We start from the raw sequence: 27484 nt of genomic DNA, 5'->3' as shown, positions 1-27484 counted from the left end.
AAGCCGCGGGGCGGGGCTTTCTGCCAAGCAGACCACGCCCACTTCTGGGAAATCCAGCCGGCCGGGGCCGGGCCGGGGGGGCGGAGCCGGAGCAAGGCCCGCGCGGTGATTGGGCTCGGCAGGAGGCTGGGCGGGGCCATGCGGAGACAGGGGGCGGTGATTGGCTGTGCGGAGACAGGGGGCGGGGCCGTGGCTGGGCGCCGCCTGTCAGTGAGCGGGAGCCGCCGAGAGGCCTGAGGGGCCGCGCCGGGCTGTGCCGGGCGAGCTGAGCAGAACTGGACCGGGCTGGACCGGGCTGAGCCGAGCCGTGCCGTGCCGTGCCGTGCCGGAGCGGTAGGTGCGGGCCTGGCCACCGCCGCGGAGGCGGGATCCGGGTCCGAGGGGCGGTGTTCGGTCCGGGAGCCGCGGGACGCATCTGCCCGGTAGGGCCTGGCGGAGCTTCCGCGGCTGCCGGCGGGAGCAGCGTGTGAGGAGCCCCGGCCCGGCCGGGGGGCTCCGAGCGGCTGACGGGCTCTCCGGGCCCCGCCGCAGCCGCTCCCGCCGCAGCGCTGTGTGTGTGTGTTCGGAGCGTGGATGTCACTGCGCTGCCCGGCGCCTTCTCGAGTCTGCGGCTCCCGGTGCTCCGAGCTCCCGGTGCCCTGGGCTACCCGATTCTCTGATCTCCTGGTGCCCCAGGCTCCTCAGTTCCCTGAGTTCCCCGGTTCCCCGGGGTCCCGGTGCAGGGACTTCGCCCATCTCTGGCCCTGGAGAGGGGAGAATGAGGCAGGGATGAGCGGAGCTCATCACAACACAACCGAGCCAGACCTTAATTCACCTGGACCACCCGGTCCTTTTCCCTCTGAGCGTCTCTTTGACACAACTAAATGCCTATTTTTTTTTTTTTTTTTCTGGCAAAAGGTTGAAGTGTTTCTTTGCTGATTAATAAGTTGCTGCTGTGGTTGATCTCAGATGCTTCCTGTCAGCTTTAACTGGTTGCATTAGAAACATGTGTTGAGTGCTCCGCACATGTACGACGCAGCAGTCTGAAACCAGCACCTATAAACAAAGTCCGAATTTCTTTTTCAACCGGCTTTCTGAACCCTTTTATGAGTAATAACTCGCGCTTCTGTGCTGTGACATTAGTGATAAGAATAGTTGAATTGAGTGTGTCTGTAGTGAGCTGCTTTATTGCATTTTACCTCAGTTGAAATCTGTTATTGGCACGGCCACCGGATTCCTTGGGAATGAGTCACTTGCTATTAACTATTAAATTTTAACTGTATTAAGAGACTGAATCTTGTAGAGCGCTGTGAAGGAGCATAACAAACAAACATAACTGAAAACCTAAAGGGTTTGTGGGACCTGATCCAACATCACTGGAGGTAATGAACTTCAAGTTAATGAGTCTGTCCTGAGTCTTCTTTCCGTGTTAAACGGGAGGGGGTAGAGCTGAGGTGTTGTACCAGTGATGAGGTGCTGAATTATTATTATAATTGCCAAGAGGATGGAGGCAAAGTGACCATAACTCTTCAGCTTTCCTTCTGTGACTTTTGAACTTTGCTGGCAGGTGTCAGATCTGTTGGTGGAGGGAGAGGGATCAAGGTCTGGAGGACAGAAAGATTTCCAGGTTCTGAGATGAGCAGCTGACTGGGAGTAAAAGAGCCCTGAGTTAGGAAGGGGTCTGGACATGCTGGGAGAGGGAGATCCGGATGCATGGAGGGACCAGGAGGAGGGACAGACACGTGGGAATTGAGTCTGTAGGAGACTGGGCTTTGCTGATCACGGTTTAGTGACATCAGGGCCCCGAAGAACATGGACCTTGTCTTGCCTAAAGGCAGTTCTGTTCCACAGTTCATGTGGGAGTTTGTCTCATGAGAGTCTGCTCAGGCTGGCCAGTTAGAAATCATCCCAATCAGTTCATATTTTGACTTTATAGCATGGCATCATCACAACTGAATTTGCAGGACCACTCATAAACTAAGATTATATAGAACTGCTTCCGTCTATGCTACATTTAACTAAACTTTTGGGTTGATTTTTCCTGGCATGCCAGCCTTACTGCTTCCCCATAGATTTACATGGATTTTATAAATGATTGAAATGTAAAGCTGCAAAGCAGTGTAAAGTAACAACTGGTGACAGTCTGGCTTGGGCAGAATTGATTTTCAGGTGTGTTTGTGGTGGTTGGTGGAAGTTGTCCCTTTAGGTGCTTTACTGTATCACTTAGTTGTAGTTTAGGAAATAACTTCACAAGTGGGTTGTCAAAGCCAGGATGTTGTTAAGCAGTGGCCTGAGAGCTGTGTGAGAACAGCTGGGAAGCAAATCCTTATCAGGCTGAAGTTTGTTCTGATTATTTCTGTTCTCCATGTTTACAAAGTGGTTGGGATAAACTATCCATTCTTCGAGGGAATGAGCTTGTGGTGGTGTTTGTAAGCTCTGGGCAAATGGTGGTGTTCATATCTTTGTTCAGCAACATGAAAAGAATTGTTCAGGGGTGAGCTGTGCTCAGGTTGTCCTCAAGGAATTGAGGATAAAGGTGTGTTTGGGTGCTTTTAGAAATCTGCTGATAGTTAAACCCAGTCAAATATTTCTCTGCAGATTTTGTAACCAAACTATTGCAATATCTTAGTGTCTGACAACTAAAAAACACAGTTGAGGCTCATTATCCTGATGTTTACAGTAAGCAACACCAGTGGCTGAAACAGGATTTGGGAGTATTTACTATCAAACCACTTTAAAGAACATGTTTACATACTGACTATCGTTTGTAGCATAACGTGCTCATACATAGGGCTGATAGTGAAGTGCTTCAAACAGGGAGTTTGTGGTGCTTTGGGGAGAAGGTTTTTAGCTTTCCCTGGTGCTCCTCAGATAGATCTGTGGATACCCACAAGAGGGACCAGAGGGGATTGTGCAGGAGCCCTGGAATGGCTGGATGGGTCACAGTGGTTATTGAAGGGGAGGTGAAGGCTGAGAGCTCCCTGGAATAGCAACTGCTGCTCTGACTCACCAGGATTTTAATCAGTCAGGCATTCTATTTATTTTCACTTTGGGGCTCTTAGATACACAAGGGAAGTGTCTTTTTTTCCTTTCTCTCAGACAAGTTCACTTAAAGCAGCATTAAGTGTGTTTTGAGGTCAGGGGGCTGTTGAGTGCTACAACTGCTTTTTTAAAGTCTCTTCTGACACAAACTGAAACTTGTCCTGCTGACAGCTCTGAGCAGTTTAAATCTCCACCCCAGGCCTGGGCTGCAGTAACAGGCCTTAAACTGCCTCGGCCAAAAACGGAACCGTCTTAATTTCAGTTCCATCTGAAACGTGGGCAGGCAGGGGAGCCCATGAGTGGCATCCAGGCAGAGAGGAGGCAGGGATGGAGGGGAGTGGTGCCCGGGGTCTGAAAGCGTTCTACAAACAGTCATGGAAGGGCCTGGGTTGGAAAGGGCCTTAAAGCCCACCCAGTTTCACCTGCTGCCGTGGACAGGGACACCTTCCACTATCCCAGGTTACTCCAAGCCCCGTCCAACCTGGCCTTGAATCCTTCCATATATATATACACACATATATATACATAAAGTATATTTATAAAGGATATATGTATACACACATGCCTTGGGCCCCAACCAAACCAGATTTTTAATGTGATCCATCCATGTAACAAATATAATCTATTTTTTTTTCCTTTGAAAGAACCTGTTTCTTGACAAGGTTTGATGGCTTTACACAAGGATTTTGCAGCTAATACTCTGTGTAGGTTCTTTTAGCTGCAGACTTGGCACTTTCTCCCATGCTCACTGACAGCTGTTAGGACTGGAAGGTCCCCAAAAGGTGTGTGGTGTTCTTCTCAGTTGACATTCCCTGCTCTAGTGATGCAGAAATTCCTGGCTCTTCCCAGCTGTTGCTTTGTTGTGGTGGTCAGCAAAGCAACATGGCTAAAAATGCTCCTTGTGTTTGATCAAACCAGCAGCAGCTGCAAAGGCAACCTGAGTTAGTGCTCTGTGCTCAGAACTCCTCTCCATAAGGAAGTGGGAAACCTCACTGAAACATTTTTTTTTTCTTTCCTTTCAAACTAAATGTCTGTGTGAAACTGCTGCTGAATGGGTACACTCAGATGAGGAGAAGAAATCTCCATTTGGTGAAGTCGAATTAGGAAGTCTTATGCATATTTTAAAGCTCTTTCCCAAGTCTTTTTTGACCAAATCTATGGGCTGGTGTGCAAAGCATTCACTGAAATTCTCCCAAAAGCCATTGTCCAGGGGGATTGGAGCCACGCACACTAAGCAGGATCCCATATTGTGGTGTTCAGTGCTGAAAAGGTGTTTGCATGGCTCTTGTCCAGCTCTGAGTTCCTCCCACAACGATTTCGTGAAACACAGAAATGCTCTTTTAAGGCCCCTGCTCCAAACATTTTCCAGTTGAGATGGAAGAGCTGAAGAGGGGCCTGTTTAGAGAAGGGGGGAGGTGGTTTTAAAAGAGCAGAAAGCATGTGATTATCTCTTACGTTAATAATGTTTGAGTATCTCATTAATTCTGACTCCCTACAAGTCTCAGGTGACCTTATCCAGTACTTTACTTTCTCCCACACATTATGTGAGGGAGGAGTTGCCATCGGAGTGGTGCCTTCACAGCACAACTGAGACTGTTTGGCTTTCATTCTGTAAAAACACACTTTCTGTTTTACAGCAGTGGGAACTAACATTAGTTAACCCAAGGTGAGTAAACCCTTAGTGAAGATAAGGAGCAAACAAGCTTTAGGCTGCTATCAAAAGCCCGTTGTGGGTTAGGAGTACAGTATCCACTCTTATCTCCTGCATCATTACCTGACTTCCCCTTTCTGCCTTGAAAATAACGAGCCCATCACATGTCCACAGAAGGAAGAAAGTCAGGGATATTGAAAGCAAGAATTACAGCTGTATCTAAGTGACCTGGCTGAGGGAGAGGAGGTTTTGAAAACCAGAGAAGCAGTTCTGGGTAGGACACAACCACCCTCCAGCTCAGGAGCGTGAAGCTCCCCGTGTCGCACGTCTGTGCCTTGTGTCTGTACAGGAAGCTGTGCTCATCCTGGAGCACATAAACAGGCAGGGCAACCGCAGCTCCAGAGCATCTCATGTGGGTAAATCCTGCTCTTAGTGGGCTTCCTGTGCATCCTCAGGTACCCATTTGCTACTCCCCAGGCTCCCTTTTATCTGGAGCTCCCTGGAAGGGCTGTGTGCAGGGTCTGGGCAGAGACCGAGTGCCTGTGTCCGAATTAGTGGGACTCAGGAGCACTTTGCCCCTCTCTTTGCTCCCTCCACGTGCACAGAGATGAGTCAGGCCTGTTCAGTTCTGAATCACAGAATCACTGAGGTTGGAAAAGACCTCCATGGTCATTCAGTCCAACCCTCAACCAAATCCCACCTAAGCCATACCATGAAGTGCCATGGCTGCTTGTTTTTTGAATGCCTCCAGGGATGGGTGGGCCCTGGGCATCCCATTCCAATGCCTGACCAGCTTTGCAGTGAAGAAATTTCCCTAATATCCAACTTGAACCTCCCTGACACAACTTGAGGCTGTTTCCTCTTGTCCTGTCTCTTGTTCCCCAGGAGCAGAGCCCAATCCTCAACTGGCTTCAACCTCCTGTCAGGAAGCTGTAGAGGACAATAAAAGTCCCCCTGAGCCTCCTTTTCTCCAGGCAGAAGTTACACTTCAAAAACGATTTAAAATTTCTGATTGCTTATTTTTAATCACAACTTCTGCCCACCGTGCTTTGCTGTACACACCATAAAAATAGTTGGTGTTTGACTTTTCCAAGGACTCAGCATTGTGCAGCAACAGTTAAACCAGGCTGGACTTGCAGGTTCTGGTCCTGCACAGCCCCACAGACCTGAGTCACACATTAAACTGGCTGAGCTCTGCCCGGGTCGAGGCCGTTGCTCACAATTGCTGCCTCGGTCTCTTTGAGTCTGCGAGTGAGGTAGAGCTTTGTTGACTTTAATCTCAGTTATGTTTCCTTGTTATTCTTTGCCATTTCAGAGGGCAACAAGGACTTGCAGTTTTGTTTCTCCCTTTCCTCTGTTCTCCTTTGACTCAGCCGAGGAGGGACTTGTAGAACTCTGTGTTTTTTGGCGATGGGAATTGGTTGGCGCCGTAGGACCTTGAAGGTGAGGGGAGGGCAAGGAGAGACAGAGTTAATGCAAGTCAGGAGAGAGTGAGGATAAAAATAGCTCTGAACTTGTCAGTTTGGTCACTGGTGGCTGGGTTAGTCATCTGGCAGGCTCTACTCCTGCTGCTCCAAGGGATTATTTTACAGCATTGAGAATTGACATAATTTCTGTAGAGGAGAGGGAGCGGGACGGCCGTAATGAGTGGGATACTGTCATCAGCACTTCTTTTGCACAGCAGCTGTTCTCTGTTTGGCCACTGAATGTGGTCATTGTTGACTTTCCTTGTATACCTGCCAGGTTGTTAGGTGACTCACTGCACCAAGGTTCATGCACTTGGCTCCCAAATGCCTCCCTTTTCCTTGGTGGTCCTTCAGGCATGGAGCACCCACTCATTTTGTCATTTTCCTGATTCATCTCTGTTGCCAGGAGCCTATTGGAGTAAATGTCCTGTTGGCCCAGGCAGCTGCTCAAGGTGGGGAAAAAAAGAAAGAAAAAAGGAAAGGGAAAGGAAAAAGGAATTAAAAAAAAAAAGAAGAAGAAAGATTTATGCAGATTGAAGCTGATGAGCTTCAAGGAGTGCTCCTGTAGTGGTGCTGATATCTCAGTTTTCCTGGCCTCTGATAAAATGTCCCTCCTCATCCTATCCTGGGTTTGTGGTACTTAATGCCTGTATATGCTGCCCAAGGTTTCTGAACTTCCATGGGTTGTTTAGGGTGGAAATGTCCATTATAAGGTTTTATACTTGTGCTTTGGGAGGGCTGGTACAAGGAAGGGATCTCTGCACTTAAGGGGCAACAGAGCATATTCTGGTTTATAAGGAAACAACTGGTTTAACTTCTCCAGAATCCAAGGTGAGGGGATCAGGGGCTAAGCCAAAGCTGCATTCCCCAGAGGCTCGTGCTGTAGGGAACTCCTCACTCTCCACGTTGCTGATTTTCACCCCTGGGTATCCCCATCCTGTCCCTCAGTGCTTTGCTTCCATGCTGGTTTATGCTTCTCCCTTTCCATCCCTGGCTCCCTTCCACCTTCCCCTGTGCTGCCAATTGGCCAAGGTTTGGCCTGTGCTGGGACTTGTTTGGAGCTCCATTTGTGTTCCTGGTCAGCTCACAGCCTGTGCTGATCCCCTCCCCAGCTGCCAGGCAGAGGGATCTGTTCCAGCACCGTCACTGTCCTCTATCCAACACCAACTTCCATGAATCCTGCACTCTCTCTGCTTCTGATAGGCTTGAGCAAGGGTTGCAGAAGTTGTTGGTGATGTAGAAGAAGGAAGGGAGCACCAAGGATGTCAGGTTGGCTGTCGAGCCTGGCTTCACTGGGGGAGAATGAGGAATGGCTTTGAGGTTGATTGAGCTTAGGGAAAAAGGGAATTAGCTGAGTTTATGGCCATTCATGTGGTGTGAGAGCACAGTATAATTCCCCCCAGGTGCACTCTAGGAGAAGAACTTTCATGTCTTCCCTTTTTTCCTTTTTTTGGGGATGAATATTCTTCCTGTTTAGTGATATGGGAGTTCCTTTTTCTCTTTGGTTTCACTGTTTGTCTTGAAGTGAAGGGAATATACCAAGAATTAAATTTCTCTGAAACCCATGTAGTTGCATATTTTCAGTCATGAGAATGTTGAATATTCAGATCTTCAGTGGTCCAAGTCAGAAATGGAGGACTGGCACTCCAGGGCTTTCCTCCAGCTCAGAACTTGGGCAGGACCTTGATTTAATTTAAATTATTTATTAATCTGATACCTTCAGAAGCCTCCTGTTTCTCGTGAACTTGAAGCTGCTTCTGTTTGTGAAGTATTTTGACAAGTGTTTTGTTTTTCTGTTCTTGCTCAGTGTCTCTGTGAACCTGGGAAATGGCAGTGATGGGAATTGCATGCCAAGGAGCTCCTGATCCAGCCGTCAAACACAAGAAGGAGCTCACGGCTGCCGAGGGGCTGAAAGAGACAGTGAGTGAAAAGCAGAGCAGTGTTTGCAAAGTAGAAGATTCAAAGAAGGTCATCTTTCACAGTCAGTGGAAAATCCTGAATGATGTAATCACCAAAGGAACAGCAAAAGAAGAAACAGAAGGAGGCTGTGCATCAATTTCTATTATTGCCCAAGCAGAATGTGAGTAGCTGCGCTTCATTGAGAAAAAGGAATGTGTAAGGAGGGATAAGATTTCACTCCCTCGGCGCTCCTGGAGAGCTGAGACCACATCTATTTGTAATCCCAAGTGGGGTGGAGCTGATGACACATCCCAGACTCTATTTAGGAAGCTCATGAAATCTCCTAATAATGTGGCAGCATCCACTGAATAAGGCATAAATAACAGACCAGCATGAGGCCCGTGCACCTCGACCAGATCTGTGTCCTGGGGGTCACCTGTTCTTGGCTGACTTCTGAAAGGTGTTTAAAAGAGGGGATAAAGAGGAGGAAACCAAGGCAAAGCTGTCATCTGGGAAAGAGCTGGGGGATCAGGAGATAGCTGGGAAGCCTCCTAATTGTGGGGGAGGAAGAATGTAGTGTGGGTGGTGTGACATGACTGTGCAGTGATTGTCTGGATCACTCATTTAGCACAGTGGTAGAGCTGTTTAAGTCCAGTTGTTACTGGGAGAGACTTTGCCTGGCTTAAGACAAGGGATGATCCTGTTTTCTTTCACACAGGTGAAAACAGTCAGGAGTTCAGCCCCACTTTATCAGAGAGATCCTTTATTGCCCACAGTAAACGTTACAGGTGAGAGACCTCTTAACACAAACACCCCTCTTCACTGTTGTGTCTGCTGACTTGTCCTTGTTCCAAATCACCCTGGCTCTCTGCACTTAAAGTATTTTTCCAAAAGCACTCCTGTTGGAATTAGCTCTTCAGTCTGAGCCTGGTAAGAATGTGTCTTTCTCAAAATATCTTCCTGTCAGGAAAAAGTACAAGTTTAGGCACAAACCACTTGAAACACCTTGCATTGTGTTATTGTTAATGCCTGCAGATTTACTGCCCTTGTAGCCTTCTGCCTCTGTTTCTGGATGGTCAAAGTTCTTTTGAAATGACTGTTTTTTTTAAGGTTCATAGGCTTGAAGTAGAAGGATCCAAGGAGAATTGTTCAGTCTTTTTTAACTGAACTGTGCTGCTGGTTTTGAAACTGTTACACCATCTGCTGAAAAGCTGTGTGAAACTTGGGCTGCTGCTAGAAGGAGTCTTCAGAAAAGGGAACAGCTTAATTTCTTGGAAGGATAAAAGGGGGTGGGAGAACCTTTGCTTAGTGACAGCATCAGCAGCAGAAGTTGTGAACACAGAGATGCTGGAAGTGGTAAAAGGGACAGTGACACTTGGGATGGACAAGTGGAGGCCTGGGAATTGCTTTTCTGGAGTGACCTGAGAGTGAGCTGTTTGTTCTTCAGGAAGAATATCTTGCTGTTGAGGCACATACTGGAGCTTTCTGAGGCACATACTGGAGCACTGGAGCCCCATCAGGCAGCCCCAGCACCCTGAAATGGGTGACAGGGGTACAGAATTAGGTGCTGCCTGTTTCCTGGTGGCTTCAGAAACCTTGTGGGGTGTGTGGTTTGACACTGTCCAGTGGCTTTATGATGTTGTCCCATGAAGCATCTGAAGGAGTGCAAAGTGCCCCATTTCTGAGGGGTTTTATGTGGGTTCTGGGGTTTTCTGGGATGAACACCAGCTGTATGTTCAGGCTCAAAGCACTGTGCTGATGCCACCAACCAGACCTCTACTTATGGCATCTTTTGGCACTAAAACATCAGGAAAAGATGGAGAGAGTAGTGCTTGCTGTGCCCTGCATCAGTGATCAGGAAAGGCAGAGAAGTGTCTCAGAACTGTTCTGAGTCAACGGAACAGTCAAATTGCTTCATTTGAAGGTCAAAAATCCTGTTTTCTCTTAGAGCTTAATTAAAAAAATCTAACTGCTATGGTTGGTATTGAATCATAGAATCACAGAATGTTTGGGTTGAAAGGAACCTTAGAGACCATTGCTTTCTGACCCTGAGTAACTGCAGGCAAATATCCCTCTTTGAGAGTTCATCTCTTTGTGCAGACCCCAGCTGGAGTGTTGTGTATATCTGTGCATTCCCAGAAATCATGTTGTAGTATTGAGCTTTACAAGCCAGCTCATTTTGGCTTTTGGAATCTGTTTTATTTGAGTGCACTTAGACATCCCTTTTCTCTGTGCAAAGCTCTTTTCCTTCGAAGTAGAGCGGCTGCTGATATTATGAACGTATTTATTACTTTCAATAATTTTTTAAACGAGACTGCATTTATTCATCATCTCTGTGTTCACTAGAAATCACCCACAAACTGTCTCAGAACAGCCTGGAGACATGCAGTGCTTTTCCCTCTGCTTTGCTATGTTCAAAAAAGAGATACAAGAGCGCTGGAGAGGAACTTGGACAAAGGAACTGGAGTGACAGGACAAGGGACAGGGAATGGCTTCCCACTGCCAGAGGGCAGGGTTAGGTGGATATTGGGAAGGAATTCCTCCCTGTGAGGGTGGTGAGGCCCTGGCACAGGGTGCCCAGAGAAGCTGTGGCTGCCCCTGGATCCCTGGAAGTGTCCAAGGCCAGGCTGGATGGGGCTTGGAGCCACCTGAGATAGTGGAAGGTGTTCCTGCCCATGGCAGGGGGTAGCAGTGGATGGGCTTTGAGGTCCCTTCCAATGCAAACCATTCTGTGACTGCATGTTCCAGTCTCTTTGTTCTTCCAGAATTTGTAAACCCTGGGACACTTTAATGTTTCACTTCCCCCACACGCCACCATTTCTTTTATACAATGCCAGAGGTGCTGCTGTGCCTGGACCTTGGACTTGCCCCCATAAGAAGGCAAGAAGTTGTGTTTTAGTTCTTTGTTCTTTGACTCTCAGGAGGCAGAGTTGCCAGTTCTCTTTCTGTGGGTTGGAGGTGTCACCTGAGCTGTGCTTCCCCTGTCACATCTCAGAGCCCTGCTGTGTTCTGGTTTCCAGCAGCCGCTCGGACAGTCTCGATCAGATCCCCAACAATGTGGCCCATGCCACGGAGGGGAGGATGGCACCCACCTGGAGAGGGAGGCACCGAGGCAGGGCCAAGAAGAAACGGCACAAGAAAAGATCCAAGCTGAAAGGACAGCCTGTGGCTGCTGGCAGGAGAAGTCCGAGAACTCCAGAACAGGAGAGCTGCACCCCAATTCCCGTCCAGGTGAGAATCTTCGACCTTCCTTTTGTACTGTCCCTGCAAACTCCTAACAACTCTTGGGTGAATTTTGGGTGTCTATACTGAGGTTCCTGCTCAGCTCTTTGGTTTTGTTTTCAGGAGGATGAATCACACCAAAGTACTCTTTATAGAAACAGTTTTTGGGTTCCTGAATTTAACAAGGACTTGGGCTATGATCCACTGTCTTTTGAGAAGCCTGACAGAGTTTTGTCCACGGGCAAACTCCATTCCCCAAGGAGCCAATACAAAACTGAACTGCACAAGCTGATCAGCCCTATTCAGTGCCTTAATCATGTTTGGAAACAGAGGGACACTGTTCCCCAGCCTGAGACTCTCCATCCTTTTCCCTACAACATCCTTCCCCCCCATTTCCCAAATGTGGACAATCCTCTCCATGCCATGAAGTGGAATGCTCTGGACACATACTTCCATGGTGACCTCAACTATCAAGACAGTCGCTTATCTGGCCTAAACCTAGAATACAATTTCACCAAATGCATCAATCAGTCTGTGCAAACCAGTTCAGACAAGCTTTCTGTGGAAGAATATTTGGTAGATGCCTTGAAGGGGAGCGTGAGTTTTGGTGAACCACAAAATTTAGCCAGCCTGGCCAAAACGTGGAGAGGAGGTGGGCTGGAGCCGAAGGAACAATTCCATGAAGCGAGTGAAAATGAAGGCGTGCTGCTGAACGAGGTGATCTGAGCCCCACTCTGGGGTGGTGGGAGGCAGAATTTCTCCTGGGCTTTGGGAGAGGGATAATCTGCATCCATGTGCTTACTTCTATAACTGCAGTTTCTCAATGGTTCTGGATCTGGTTGAAGGTGCCAGATAACGATGCTGAGTTGTTTTCTGCAGGAATTAAAGCCCTGTCTGTCTCAGACTGCTGGCTCCATGCTGTGCTCAGTCACCAGACACGCAGACCTGTCTCTGAGCAGTGGTTCTGTGCTTAGTCAGTCTTCAGCCATGTCCTCTGTTTGCTGGGGAAGAGCCTAATCCATTCAGCCAGGCTGCAATATTTATTGGCTCTGGATGAGCTGGACTGTGACAGAAACCAGGGCTGGGTAGAAGGGGAGGTGCAGGAGGCCAGTCTGTGCCTCTGCTGGGACCAGCAGCTCCTGCAGCGTCCCTTGCCAAGCACAGGGCCTGGACACAGAAATGCATTTAAATCCTAGAGACATGATTCACTTCTTCTGAATTCAGTTCTCTCTCAACACCTTCAAGTCCTCCTGGAGGACTTCCCTGGGATCAGTGTGACCCTGTCAGTATGGTCTGTGGAGTTCAGGGTGTCCCTTACCTGCCTGAACGTGTTCACACTGACACCTAAGGCACAGTCTCCATCTACTGACTGCAGAAAAGCTTTAACACAGTGCCTGCATTTAGTCATGGGAGTCTTGGTTTGTTGTAGGATTTAGCTTTGTAGTTATGTCCTACATGAGAAGGGAGGAACACAGAGCTCCAAAGCCATCCAAATCGTAGTGGCCTTTCTTTACAACAGTGGGGTGCACTCGTTTAGATCCAATAGAGCCCACAGAAATCAAGTAGGTTCATCCTGTGTGGTTTCATCTCAAGCCTGTGACAGAAGTAACCTTGGACTGGGATTTCTAGAGATGTGCTGTCCTTGTGCTGCTTCTGAGAATGCTGATCTCTGTCTGTGCAGCTCAACATTTAAGTGTCTCTTTCCTTGCTTCATCTTGTTTTCTATTTGGACTTCCAGAAGCTGAAGCCGGTGGATTACGAGTACCGAGAAGAGGTTCACTGGACCAAGTGCCATAGTTCCTTGGGCATTGGCTCTTTTGGAGAAGTGTACAAGATAGAGGACAAGCAGACAGGATTTCAGTGTGCTGCCAAGAAGGTAATTCTGTGTGAGAGAAGGTGGGTCCTGGCACAGGAAGGCACGGAGAGAGAGCTTCTCCCAGCGCCTCCTAAGGATCCTGTTGTACAGTCACGGGGAAGTGCTGCTGTTGTGTCCAAGGGAAAACTTCAGGCTGATGGCAGAGAGAGAAGCAGATGGAGGACCTGTATGTGCACAGGAGTCAAGCTCAGCAGCCAGAAATAAGTTCATTTGGCTTTAAAGTGTGCTGAAAGGGATCCTGGGTGCTGAGGCAAGAGTAGAGATTTTTGAATGATTGTGAGTGACTGCAGGGGAGCAACAGCTGTGTGGGGTTGTCTGTTATCTAACTATTCTTATCTCAAGCCATGTCAGGTGTAAATGGTTACATGGCAGGTATTTATTTCCCTGTTGAAAAAGGAATGAAGTAGGAAAACCCCAAGGCAGTCAGTAGGCTCTGAAAACAGCTTTCATCTCCTCAGTGTCATCTGCAGTGCTGGCACATTGTTCTGAGGTGATGCTGTTCCAGATGCAGAAAAGGATGTGTGTTTTTCCAGGAGCTGGCACTATAATCTATTGTACTCCAGGATGTGCCATTGTCACACAATGTAGGAAGTGTGTAGAATATAACCTGGATCAGGGTATTGGTTTGTAGGCTGCTGTGGGGGCCTCAGGGATGCAGACAGAGGGATAATGCAAGGAGAGGAGGAAAATGTAAACTGTTTTATTTGAACTTACACTTCAATAGCTTCATCACCCTTGTGAACTGATGTTTCTCACATTCCTCCACTAGAAAACTTCAACAAGCATGTGGGAAGTGTTTGTCTTGAGTACAAAAATATTATGAGCTAAAAGAACTGTAACTTGCATTTTTCAGTTTAAAATGTCCATTTTCCCCCATTTACACAGGGCTCAGCTTGCTGTGCTCCCTGTGGAAAGATGTAAGTGGGAAGACAAGCCAGTGTGTGCATTTCTTTAACCATTTCAGTTGTCAGCTGTAGAAACAGACATCTCTCAAGCATGTAGGAAATTATTTCCTATTCTGCATCCTCACAGTTCAGGTGTGAAATTTAGTGGTGACACAACCAGCCTGTTTCCTGTCAGTGTGTAGCTATTTAAATGTATTATCCATGTGGCAAATCCACAGTCTTGGGAGAAATAGCTGTTCCTTGTGGGGTGTATTTTCAGGAAGGAGGATGGTTGTGCTGAAAAGGGAAACATGAAAGTAGGAGAAGCTGAAGTCTTTCAAAATGTCATTTCCCCCCCAATTACTGAAGGATAAATGATGCTTCTTTATATCAGAAATGCAGCTTCTTAACTCACACTCTGAAAGGAGAGAGCTCTAACATGCAAGTTGGACCCTTCTCTATGATCTATTTAATTTTCCATGAGTAACTGTCTCCAGTTCCTGCTGCTGCCTGTGAGAGGAGGGCACTAGTTCACCTTCTTTCACCAGACCTGGTGTTGGAAGCACCTGCTCTCCAAATTGAGATGAAAGAAAGCCAGCTATAGCTGGATTGCTGACAGTGAAGAAACATGATGCATCTTTTTCCCACCAGAATCTTCATGACTCATGTTTTCCTTCTGGACTTCAGCAAATTCTTGTTTTATTTAGTTTGGCTGAACTTAACGAATAAAGTTTTTCTTTAACCATTTTCAGGATGAACACCACCTAAAAAGGTGACCATGCAGATCACTGCTTGTGGACATATTTTGTATTCCCTCCTGCTTTGGGGAAGTTGAATTTTTGCCAAGTTTTACACCATCCCCGGGGTTTTTTTTCTCCTCTTTTATAAAAGCAGAATGTTCAGTTGTCAGAATTTTCTTTTTACTGAGACAGAAATTACCTTTCTGCTGAAGGGTACCAGTCCTCAGCTGTAATCTGGAGTTATTCCAAGCAGGCATCTTTTGTGATAAATCTTCACTTTCCTTAGACATTGAGGATTTATCATCCCGAGTGTTCCCACTTCTTGCTGCACTCGCTGAGTTCTGTTAAAGAACATCACAGAATCAAGTTTGGAAAAGACCTCCAAGACCATCAAGCCCAATTAACCCATCCTTGTGCCTCTGCTGTCACACAGCCACCAGAGAGGGCCAGTTGTGTCAGGCTCCATCCCAGGAATCGCTCAGTGCCTCCCTGTCTCCGTAGGTGCAGGTGGAACACTTCCGTGCCGAGGAGCTGACGACGTGCGCGGCCGTGACGAGCCCCAGCGTGGTCCCCCTGTACGGCGCCGTCAAGGAGGGCCCCTGGGTGACCATCTTCATGAAGCTGATGGAGGGTGAGGAGGGGACAGCACCATGGAAGCCCCACTGGCACTGTCCAGTGCACGTTGACCTCCTCTTCCTCCTGCCCCAGTTTGAATTTGTTAGTTCCTCGATGCATCCAGAATGTTCCTGGTGTGAATTCCCGAGTGGGTGGGGATGGGTGTGTGTAATCCCTGCAATAGGCTTGCTGTGGGGAGAATAATTCCCAGTCCTGCCTCACTCCAGTTCAAGGTGTCTCTTTTTCCCAGTAAAACACAGCTGGGGGCTGGTTTGTGCTTCCTGTTGATTTGCAGGGCACCGCGTGGAGCACATGCCCTGGAAGAGGCGGTACTGTCTAAGCAGACCTAGATGATTCCATTGCCTGGTGCTCTTTTTCTGGCCAGAACCATGGGAAACAGGCTGTGAAGAATGAGCTGGTGGTCAGTTACACCTAGAAATGCCTGTTCTGGTCACAGAGCAGTTGCTTTTGCTCCAAAGCAACACTGTTAAACTGACACGCAGCAAAAAGCCTTATTAACAAGGCCTGGTTTTGTGGGTAGCAAAAACTCTGGGAATAAACAAAAGGAACAGAGCCATGTGTGGAAGATAAGTGCTGTCAGACCTGGAAAATCTCATTTTTTCAATGGAAACAACCAGGAATGCTGATGATGCTGGGGAGAATTTAAAGATAAGCTAACATGGACTCCCTGGATTCCTTTCTAGGTGGCTCATTAGGGCAGCTCATTAAGCAGAGTGGCTGCCTGCCAGAGGACAGAGCCCTCAGCTACCTGGGCCAGGTGTTAGAGGGTCTGGAGTATCTTCATGCTCAAAACATTCTCCATGGAGATGTCAAAGGTAGGAAGGTGTTTGAAGTACCTTGTTCTTCCCTTTTTCTTAGAAGAGGCAAACTGCTTGGAGATTAAATTATGGGATTACTTACTAAAGTTATGGGATCTACTTACTAGATTTTCAGATCTGTGTTTGAAATTAGAGTTTCCCTTGGTTCTAGACTGCTGGGAATATCATATTTGTCATCTCCTCCTGTCACCCCGTGGGTCTGGCAGGCTGTTTGCCCAGGCTGCCCCACCACTGGGCTACAAGAATCTCCAGGGCAGGTAATTGGTGGTTTATAAACAGAGATAATTACAGCTCTGTATTTGCTTAAGCCAGTGACACTCCTCCGGAGAAATAAACCCTTTGGGCTTATAAAACTGTCATTCTGTGTGCTTTTGACTGTTTTTCCCATCTCCTAATCCAGAGGTACTAATGGAACCCTTCTCGTTGGCAGCGGAGAACGTGCTGCTGTCGGACGATGGGAGCAGGGCCCTCCTGTGTGACTTTGGCCACTCTGCTCACCTGCACCCGGACGGGCTGGGAAAGTGCTTGGTCACAGGTGAGGCTTTGCTGCTGGTCTTCTGAAGAATTGCCCTTCTGACTCATTCTTTCTCTTGAACATTTACATGTGGCTGATTTGCAAGCAACTGCATTTTCCAGGCTGAGCATTTCTCAGGGTGTCTGGTTTATTGGTATTACTGTGAAGCATCCCATTGACAGCCAAAATGACCCTAAATTTGGGAGGTGATGGTCCTTATCTCCCAGGCTAGAAGGGGTTTTGTGAGATTATGTCAGCATGCTGCATTCAGTGTTTTGTCCCTGCAAGAAACCACACTGAAACGTTAAAATCCTATTCTGACTTGTTGTGTAACCTCACTAAATAGTGGGGAAGAGTTCTGACCTCCACTAAAGCAAAATTCCTTTTTTTTGACAATTAAACTTAACAGTACTTCTTCATGCAGGTGTTGAAAGAGAAGGGTATGTTTTCTAACATCAGGCTCAAGTTTTGCCTCCCAGATTTGCTTGAAAGGGAAGTTTAATCCCTGTTCTGTGTGTAAGGGATGGGTCTGAGAGGGAACAGCTTCTAAAAGCACACAGTACTACTTTTTGGGTTAAGGTAGAGCCCTTCCACTATGGAGAAAAGCTGGGAGAGATCAGATTGTTCAGCCTGGAGAAGAGAAGGCTCAGAGGAGACCTCAGAGCCCCTTCCAGTGCCTAAAGGGGCTCCAAGAGAGCTGGAGAGGGACTTGGGACAAGGGATGGAGGGACAGGATACAGGGAATGGCTTCCCACTGCCAGGGAAGATGGGATATTGGGAAGAAATTCTTCCCTGTGAGGGTGGGGAGGCCCTGGCACAGGGTGCCCTGAGCAGCTGTGGCTGCCCCTGAATCCCTGGAAGTGTCCAAGGCCAGGCTAGACATTGGGGCTTGGAGCAGCCTGGGATAGTGGAAGGTGTCCCTGCCCATGGCAGGGGTAGCACTGGGTGGTTTAAGGTCCCTCCCAACCCAACCCAAACCATTCCATTCTATGAAGGTGACAGGTCTCTCACTTCAGCTGAAAAGAGAGGGAGTCTGCCTTAGGCCTCTCACCAGTGGCATTGGAGCATTTCTCTTGCCTGCATGCAGTGATTCTTCTCCTGGATGGTTTTAGGGAACTACGTGCCTGGCACAGAAACCCACATGGCCCCAGAGGTGGTGATGGGGAAGCGCTGTGACTCCAAGGTGGATGTATGGAGCAGCTGCTGCATGATGCTGCACATGCTCAACGGCTGCCACCCCTGGACCCAGTACTACAACCACCCCCTCTGCCTGAAGGTGAGTGACCCAGCCTCTCTGCAGTGCCAGGCAGGTGAGCTGCCAGAGCTTGTTATTCCTGGTCAGGGAGCGCTCGCCTCGGGATGGATGGCTGGGAGCCAGCTGGGCATCTGACAGGATGCCAGCCTTGCTTTGGGAGCTGAGCATTCCTTAAGCCTGCTCTGCTTGGGCTGTTCTTCTGTACCCTGCTCATGACTTGGGTGTGACTTTTGAGCCATTCAGCTGTAATAAAATTACTGTTCAGGTCTCACTTAATGCTTTCATTTCAGTTGGAAATGCTCTCGGGGTGGGAAGAACCTTCCTGAAATCAAATGAAGCCTCTCTGGTCTAGCCCCTTTCACTTCCTGTTTGTTACACAGATCGCTAAAGAGCCGCCTCCTCTGAGGGAAATTCCACCTTCCTGCAACCCTCTCACTGCTGAGATTATTAAGCTGGGGCTGGAGAAGGAGCCTCTCCACAGGGCATCTGCATCAGAGCTCAAAACTAAGACCAGTGTGGCCCTTGAGGAAGGTAATGTCCTGGTGTAACTAAACCTTCCTACTCCCACTAGGAGAGTTGCTGGTTCTGTTCCTTTGGGAAGCACCACTCTGTTTTATTGTCCAGTGTATCATTTTCACAGCATTGATGCATGTTTTGGGTTGATGGCTTTTGCCTGCAGCCGAGTGTTTGTCACCCAAATAAATGATAATTTCCTGTATGCTGTCACATGCTCTTCTTCCTTCTCTGCTGAAGGAGATGAGCTCTCTGTGGGTTTGTTCAGGTGCTGTGCCTGAGCTCCTGTCAGCTGCACCTGGAGAGACTGGTGTGCAGCACAACTGCAAGCAGAGGTTTATTGCATCCGTAGCTGTAAGTCATACCTGTGGTTCAGTCTTCCCTCTGACACCATCACTAATTTATTTCAACTTAATCCTGCTGAGTGGTTCTGTAATACAGCAAGAATTTGTGGAGGTGATCTGGTTTTATCTTTTGAAGAAACTGGGCATTTTACAGCAAATACACTTAAAAACTCTTAGAGCAAAGGAAAACTTTTACCTCTTTTATTGCTTTATTTGATAATATTTGTATTTATTTATTGTTTGTTTCCTTTGTTTTTTGTAGTGGGAGGTGTGAGAAGCCCCTGGAAGGGTGAATACAGAGAGCCCAGACATTTATCTTTGAACAAAGAAAACAGTGCACAGACATCCCTGTCCCCCACAGTGAGCCCAGTTTCTGAGACTGGTTCTGACCCAAAACTGTCAGTCAAAGTTTCCTGTGCCAGCCCAGTCCTACCACCCCCATCTCTGGAGCAAACAGAGGAGGTTGAGGGAACCCACTGGAATGAGGGCAAGGAGTTACCTGAGACCTGTGATCCCCCTCCTCTCTCCTCAACTCCTCTGCCCCTGAAGAGCTGCAGCCACGTGGAAAGAGCCACAACCATTTCAGAGCAAGAACTTCAGCAGCTGGAAATTGGTGAGCACTGGGCTGGGGGAGGAATTCAGCTTTTTTTTTTTTTTTTGCTTGAGAGCAGGATAAAAATACAGCTGCTTTCTCTTGGCCTGTTGACAGTTTATTTTCGGGTTTTCAGCTTGGATGTCATTTTGCTCATAGTTCCTTTCTCATTACACAAATTGCTCAACCTTCCTTTAAACAACCAAAACTAATAGTTCTTAACCAATTAAATGTGCCACAAAGGTAGTGAACAGAACTTCCTTCCTCCTGAACAGGAGGGAACCTTCTGAGAGAGGTGCAGGAACGTCTTAGGAAACAGCTTGTTTCAGACTTGTGCTTATTTGCACTGTATAAACTGTCAGAATTCCAACTTCATCTGGAATTTTGGGTTCAAACATAATTTTTTTTTAAAAAATTGAGGCAAGCCAGGATAAAAATAAAGGGATGACACATGTCAAGCAAAGCAGTACAGTTAAAATCAGCCTGCAAGTGTTTTGTTCTGGGCATTGGAAAATCTACAGCCACCAGCCAAGGAATCTGGTTACCAACAGCAATCCAGAGTTTGAAAACCAGCAGTAAATCCAGTGTGGAAATCAGTGATTTGTCCAGTTCCATTGCCCCAGTATAACTCTACATTTCACTCTTTTTTTCTCCCATATTTTCTAGTCTTTTTAAGTGAATGGAAAACTTCAAGTTAAGAAGAAAGTGGTTTCAATTGCAACTGTCAGGAAACTGAGGAATGAGGAATTTTAGGGGTTGCTGGTGTGCAGCTTCTTTCTCAAATGGCTTTGAGTCTCAGCAGCATTGTGAGAGCTGGTTATATATGGGATATCTGGATGTTATCAGGAATATTTGCAGTATTTGTAAGTCCTTGTATCCAGATAAGGGAGTACAAGCATCCAGATACTGGTGAGAGCTGAGTACATGAGTTTGACCTTTCCCTGATAACGTGGATGGATCTAGACTGACATCTCACAGGAGACATAATGGGCAAGAGCTGGGAAATTCTGGGTGCTATTTTGCATGTTGTTGCACAATCCAGCTCCTCTTGGCTCAGTTTCCCCGTGTCACAGTGCTGGCTGTGGCCTCTGCATGGCAGAGTTGTGTGTTGGGTTTTGCTGGCACCAATATGAATGTTCATTAAATATTGCTGAAGAGGCTTTGGGTGTTAATTGCAGAGCTGTGATTAGAGCAGGGAGGCATGGAAGGAAACTCTGGAAATGTCTCCCTTCTCTTCCTTTTGCTGCAGAACTGTTTCTGAACAGCCTTTCCCAGCCTTACTCTCTGGAAGAACAAGAGCAAATGCTTTCGTGCCTCAGCATCGACAGCCCCTTTGTGTCAGATGCCAGTGAGAAGGTGAGTGGGGATGGATGGGGGTGACTGGCTGACCCCCTCTGGAAAACTGGGAGCTGTGACCAATGGAAATCTGGAGTTTCTCACCTTTGCTGCTGCTTTTTGACACCCAGTTTGCTGGGGAGCACCTTGGGAAGAAAGCTTTGCTCATGCCCACTGCAGTGTTGAGGGCTGTAGCTGTGCTTTGGTTTGCTGTGCAGCATGGATCCTTTCCTCCAGAGGCTCTCCTGTGCTGTATCCTCCCCAGAAGCTTCAAGTGTGTGGATATGGAAAATCTCAGCAGCCTCAACTCTGTGCAGGAGAAGAGAGCTGGGGAGGCAGTGATGGGGGCAGAAGCTGCACCAAGCAGCTGAGCAGTGGCCACCAGTGGGAAGTTTAGGGAAAGACCAGGAGAATAGGACAGGAAAACAGATACCCAAATCTTGAATATTCATTCCCAGCCTATGGATCTATTCTCCATGGACTTATTTTAACCCATTGATACTAATGAATACATAGTCCTAGTTATTAAAATGCCAATTTTAATTAAATTGGTTTGCTCTCTCTGGTGTTCCTAAGGTAGGGAATAGTTCAGTGAGGAGCACTGAATAAGCCCTGTTGGACCAGGGAAGGACAAAAGCCCTTCAATCACAGTTTTCAAAGACATCGAGTCCCAAATTTGTGCAGCCTGGCATCTGCAGGAGTCAATTCTGATTGGGAGCAGCTTTGTGTCCTATTTTTGTCTCTCTTCTCGGTCTTCCAGTGCTTTTTGAGGAGGACTGAGGGAGTTCTGCACAGCTCAGCTGTTGACACACACGGTGTGCAGCGTGGGCTCTGACTCTGCTTGGTTTTCCCCACTAACACCTACCCCATACATTTAACTTGACGTTTGCCTGGTACAGACCACTGTGCTGATGCTGTGAGATTGACTGGGACAGACCCTTCCCAACACTGCAGCAGCACAGGGTCTGTGGTTGGTTTTGTACAGTTAATTGTTTTTCCTGTGTGTTTCTAATGTCAGTAAGTGACAAATATTTTAACTCAGGCTTAATTCTCCTGCCAGTTGGTACAACTCCTCTTTTCTCACCCAACTTTTCAGCTCATTATTGATTTAACTGTTGAGAATATCTGATAATATCTGCACACTGGTGCACTGCTATCCATTCCCTTTCCCAGGTGGCACAGAAACGTTGACTAACTAAGGCCCAGCCTTAAATCCCTCTGGATTTCCACCTTTTTCCTCCTGACCTTGTTTTAATGCTCATCTGCCAGCTCATTTTCTTTCGGAGCCTCAGACAAACTTGTGCTTACTCCTGCAGAACTCCATGAAGGCTTCTCAGAGCTTGAGGGACACCATGAGCTCTGGGATCCATTCCTGGAACAGCCAGGCAGACGGGCAGAGCTGCAGCTGGAACAACCTGCTGAGCCGCAGCCGGCACACGGACACTCCCAGCTACTTCAACGGTGGGTCTGCATTTCCACACTTGGGATAAATGGCCAGCAATCATTTTCTCACCATCTAGAGGGGCTGGATATAGAGTTTTTGAGCTCCTTTTATCCTTCAGCTGCTATGCCAGCACAGACTGGGCCTCCTCACAACCCCTAAAGATGGGTTGTGAGGAGGCCCAGTCTTCCACAGATGGGTGGAAGGCACTGGGTCTGTGCAGTAAAATCCAGGGAAGTTCCTGAACACGCAGGGCCTGTGTTCCCTGCTTCATGCAGCTTCCATGTGCAAGTAGTGTTTTATAACCACAAACATCTACCCAGAATTTTGAGGGCATATTGTGCAAATTAATCCATCACTTCAGCTGCTTTCTTGCTAAATGCAGCTCTGCTCTGAGTCATTGCTGTCTGCAGCAAGCTCCATGCTCAGCAAAAGACCTACATAAATTAAATCCTTAATGACAAAAAAGAGTTTTTCCCCATGTGTGTGCCTTGTCAGTCAGTTTTGCTGTGGACTGCGAGGTCCTTGTGGCTCAGCAGAAGTTAAAGAATCTCTTGTGCATTCCAGGAGTGAAAATCCAGATCCAGTTGCTAAGTGGAGAAAATTTGCACATCAGGGATTTCCACAGGACAAAGGTGGGAGACATTGCCACGGGGATAAGCAGCCAGGTGAGACACAGAGGGGGAGTTCAGTGCATCATTGAGGAACAATTTCTTCCCTTCTGCTCATAACCCCTGAATGCCAGGGAGACCCAGGAGTTGTTCAGGGATCCTTAGGACACCTTTAGAAGCAGAAGCTCAGTGCTGCTGTTGTGAGTGTGGTCCCAGAGGATGTTTTCTGAATCACAGACTCATTAAGGTTGGAAAAGACCTCCAAGATATGAAGTCCAACCTTTGACCAATCCCACCATGCCCACTAAACCATATTTCCAAGTGCCACATCTACTCATTGTTTGAACCTTTTCAGGGATGGTGATTCTACCACTGCCCTGGGCAACCTGTTCCAATGCTTGTCCACTCTTGCAGTGAAGAAATTTTCCCTAATATCCAGCCTAAACCTAGTATCAAACTTGAATTGTAAGCCAGTGCCAATTGTCAGAGTGACCACAGGGATCTGTATCTTAGAAAACACCTGTGCTGCAGCTTAAAAAATCCTTCTTTTCAATTATAAACTCTTCCCCTTCTCCCTAAAGAATCACTATATGGCTTTTTCATCATGAACAGTAGCATCAGCTCAGGGAAAGGAGCTGTGCTTGGCTGGGGTGCTTCCAACTTGTTCTGTTGGAGATGCTGGCAGACTCCTGTGAACCTCTCTGTGAGCTGCTTTGGCTGTTCCTGAAAGAAACTCTGGAGTGTCTGTGGGACTGTGACTCATCTGAGTGTAAAATGGGATCGTCTCTAAAAGATGTTGCACCAGGCCAGAAAATGTTCCAGTGGTGTTGGTTCTCTCTGGATTTTGTTCTTGTGGGGATCACAAAGCAAAATACCTGGAGAGGAGCTCACGTGGACAGCTCAGGACCCCCCAGCCATGGCCCAGAGCTCAGGGAGGCACTTTGGCAGCAGGGTGGGCACTGCCCAGTCCAACTGGGAGGTATTTCCCTGTGAGAGGAGTTCAGGATGTTCCTGCCAAGCACGAGCCCCTTCCTGGCAGCTGTTCTTGTGTTGGGCAGCGGGGTGTGATGGAGGGGTGTGATGTTCTGGAGGAGACTCGCAGTGCCACTCAGCTCTGTGTGTTCTGCTCCACAGATCCCCGTCCCTGCCTTCAGCCTGGTGACCAAGGAGGGGCAGCCCGTGCACTACGACATGGAGGTGCCTGACTCTGGCATCGAGCTCCAGTGCACCCTGGCCCCCGACTGCAGCGTCAGCTGGGCCTGGCGCGTCAAGCACGGCCAGCTGGAGAACAGGCCCTGAAGCCCTGCCTGCGCTGGAGGTTTGCACCTTGTGCAGAGAAGGAATTGCAAAAGCTTCTGACCTCCCCTGCCATGGAGCACCAAGTGCAGTGGCTGCTGTTTGTGCTACAGCAGGATCACAGCTCACTGCCCTCGGGCCTCACTTCTGTTGGCTGTTCTGATCCACTTCCAAGACATGTCCTGAGCTTAGACATTCCCCAGGACAGTGGGAATTACTTGTTTTGGGTGTGTTAGAGCTTGAGAATGGTAGGTGGAAATTCCTTGCTTTTCAGAGGAAGGAGGTTGTGCTTTTCAGGAGAGCAGGGGGATTGAGTGAGAACTCTTGCTCTTGCTCCGAGGTGAGGTCGGTCGTTGCTGGGCTTGCCCAGAGGAGGAGGATGGGTGCCCTCAGTGCAGCTGGGGTTGCTTGTGCTGAGGGGAGCTGGCTGACTTCCTTCCAGCTGGAGGAAAAACCATTTCTGTAGGCTCTGGGGAGCATCATTTCCACCTCAAGCCTTTTGCATGGGGAGAATCAACAGCAGTCACCGGCTGGTTCTTGGTTTCACCTCCCACCCTTCCCGCAGTCGCTTCCTTCTTGAATCAGAAAAGAGCTTTGTTCCCAGAAAGAGCTTTGCTTACAGCTCCTACCTGCAGGTCTCAGAGGAGCTGATGCTCTCTCTGGTGTCCCTGGCAGGCAGGGCAGGAGGAGGGTACAGAATTCCTTGGTGGGAGGGTGGAGGGATTGTTCCTCCATCCTGTTCCCACCTCTAATGTGGGACTTCAGGTGCACTGTCCCATCCTTGGAGGAGTGGGGGACAGCAGCTGTGTCAGCTGTGACAGGGCTGAATTTTGTTGCAGAGTTTATAAAAATCTCCCTCCCAGCTCCCAATCCAGCCCAGTGCCCCAGTTCTGTGAGCTCAGCCTGGCCTCATGAGGCTTCCCACTCCTCCTCTCACTTCAAACTGGGTTCACTGAGTGGGATGGGCAGCTGAGCCCAGAATGCCTTAAGTTTTGAACTGTTTTTTTACTGATTTGTGAATGTTTGGAACATACTGAAACCTCACAGGTCAAGTTCAGGTGGGTGGGTGTCGTTCGCCCTTCTCCATCCCAGAACAGATCCTGAGGGAGCTGTGAGCTCTGAGTGTGCTTGTTCAGGGCTGATCCAAGGTCTGGCACACCTGAAATCACAGTCCCTCCCTGTGGCTCTGTGGCTGCCTCTCAGCAGGGGCTCTGCATCCAGCCTGGGCAGAGAAACAGCTCCCAAAAGCCAAGGTGGGCTCTGCCAGATCCGTGCTGGGCTGGGAGACACAGCAGGGCAGGAATGCTGGCAGTCTTCCCATGGGAAGTTCACTTAGTAAAGAGCTGGGAAAAGCTGAACTCCCTTTTTGAGGAGCAGCACTCCTTAAACAATGGATGCTCTTTCCCTTTGGTGTCCCAGAATGGGAGCTGGTTTTGCTCCACCAGACAGCAACATCCCTGCTCAGAAAACTCAAGTTGTGACGTAATAAAAAAGTGGAACTCAGGAAGAAAAATGAAACCTGTCACCACTCTGGGTATAGTTTTTATAGCACTTTTTGTTCTAAAGCACTTAATACATTGTCCAAAATAGGCACCTAATTATATCTGCAATGCCACATTCAGGGGCTTTTTAGTAAATAATTAACACATTATGCAAATGTCTTCCAGGAGGGAGTGGGGAAAGGGGTAGGTTGGCTCGATTTCTTTTTTCAGATGCTATAAACTACTAAGAGTTTAAGCTCTGGAGCAGGAGGGATACAAGTGCCTCTTCCAGGGCTCCCAGGAGCTCCCAAGCACACATTCAGTGCATGCCTGGCTCCCTTCCTGAGCTTCCTCTGAGGGGCAGGAGGAAAACTCTTGGTTGTTTCTGTGAGTCTGAGGTGGTGTGTCAATCCCAAAGCACCGTGGGTTCCATCCCAAAGGCTGCACCTTGTGCCTCTGTCGCCTGCGGGATGCTCCAGTGTCCTGGTATCCAGTTCCATGCCTTGGCATTAGGACTGAGCCCTGGAGCAGCAGGGAGGGGGAGCAGCAGGACTGTCTGCAGGACTCCTGGGCTCTGCATCTGCAGCATTAACCTGAACTCAGGCCACCTGCACAAGGGCAGCGAACACTCCCTGGCCTAGGATGTCCTCACAGGGCCTATGGAGATGTCCATGGTTTCCAGGTCCATGGAGTTGTTCATGTTCCCTGAGTCCATGGATGTCCATGTTCTCTGGTACCCTCACAGCAGCATTAGCCAGGATCCACCCTCTTTGTTTTGTCCAAAGCCTTCAGTCCTGTTTTGCTGCCACCACGAGTGCCCAAGTGAGGCTGCAGGTTCCCAGCCCACAAGCCTTGGCCGTGTCACTGCCCTCAGGCTGGGATGTGGTGTCACAGTCCCTGCCTGGGGACAGACACCTCGGCAGCCCCACAAACCACTGGTGCCTTCCCAGTCCCTGAGCTGGGGTTCTCCTCTGGGACGGTCTTCAGGCTGTGCTGCCAGCCAGCCTGAGCTCTCCCTGGCTCTCTCCTGCTGCCAGGACAGTTTCCTCTTCCCTTGGCTTGTCACTTTGCTGTGACAAGCACAAACAACCCAGCTTCCAGATGAAGGCAATACTGACAGCAGAAAGTCGGGGAAGATTTGCATTATCCTAGTTCGAATTTGGCTGGAACTGTCAGGTTTCATAACGAGTGTTTAGGACAGAACCCCAGCTCAGGGTGGAGAGGACAAGTAGGAGTGATAAACACAGATGGCTCTTGTGTGCAGCTCCTTCCGGAAGTCTGGAAAAATCACTGTTGGTGAGGTGAGATGGAGCTGAGCATCTCTTTAGGATGGGCAGTGGGGGAAGGTGCTGGAACGAGGAGCTTGTATGGAATGAATGACACTTTATAAAACTGTGATTTCTTGAAGTTAATGTTTTTGACCTGCATTTTCACAGGGAAAAAAAATAAAGCTAAAAAAAAAAAGATCATTTTTGTTGTTGCTGGTGGTTTGATGTGCTGTCCCAGAGAACAAGATGGTGGTGCTGAGTAAGACATTTTCCAGGAAGGGGAGCCTGGTCTGCTTAAACTCTGCTACATATTAATTACCCGTGGGTTTGGGGGATGCAGGAGAAGTCAGGGAGGGTGCTGGGCACTGCCCAGGCTCTCCAGGGAATGGTCCTGGCCCCGAGGCTGCCAGAGCTCTGGGAGCATTTGGACACCGCTCACAGGGATTCACAGGATGGGATTGTCGGGGTGTCTGTGCAGGGCAGGAGTTGGACTGGGTGATTCCTTGGGATCCCTTCCAGCTCAGGATATTCCAGGATTCTGTGATTTCTGGGGCTGAAGAGGCAGCACTAACTTTGATGGATCTAAGCCCAGGCTTTGCCGAGTATCCTGGCATCTCTCTC

At 48.4% G+C, this 27484-nt stretch overlaps 1 protein-coding gene across 5 annotated transcripts; it reads left to right on the top strand.

Annotated features, from left to right (window-relative positions):
* Window positions 1–202: 202 nt before the first annotated feature.
* Window positions 203–27052, top strand: MAP3K14 (mitogen-activated protein kinase kinase kinase 14). 5 transcript variants are annotated; one of them, XM_068996332.1, is made up of 16 exons: window positions 203–333; window positions 7946–8218; window positions 8756–8825; window positions 11061–11268; window positions 11383–11976; window positions 12998–13135; window positions 15261–15390; window positions 16079–16210; window positions 16644–16748; window positions 17840–18003; window positions 18363–18513; window positions 19102–19452; window positions 20681–20787; window positions 22083–22227; window positions 22775–22875; window positions 23953–27052. In XM_068996332.1, exons 2-16 carry the CDS (start codon window positions 7966–7968, stop codon window positions 24115–24117), a joined length of 2814 nt encoding a protein of 937 aa, XP_068852433.1. In that variant the 5' UTR covers window positions 203–333; window positions 7946–7965; the 3' UTR covers window positions 24118–27052. The 5 variants fall into 5 exon arrangements, with proteins under 5 accessions (XP_068852433.1, XP_068852428.1, XP_068852431.1 ...); XM_068996327.1 differs by having other exon boundaries at window positions 11058–11268; XM_068996330.1 differs by having other exon boundaries at window positions 203–337; window positions 11058–11268.
* Window positions 27053–27484: the final 432 nt, after the last annotated feature.

This window comes from Aphelocoma coerulescens, chromosome 27 (assembly GCF_041296385.1).
Source record: "Aphelocoma coerulescens isolate FSJ_1873_10779 chromosome 27, UR_Acoe_1.0, whole genome shotgun sequence".
Classification (NCBI taxonomy): domain Eukaryota; kingdom Metazoa; phylum Chordata; class Aves; order Passeriformes; family Corvidae; genus Aphelocoma; species Aphelocoma coerulescens.
The sequence above is the reverse complement of the archived record's forward strand: the minus strand, read 5'-3'. Positions and strand labels throughout refer to the sequence as shown.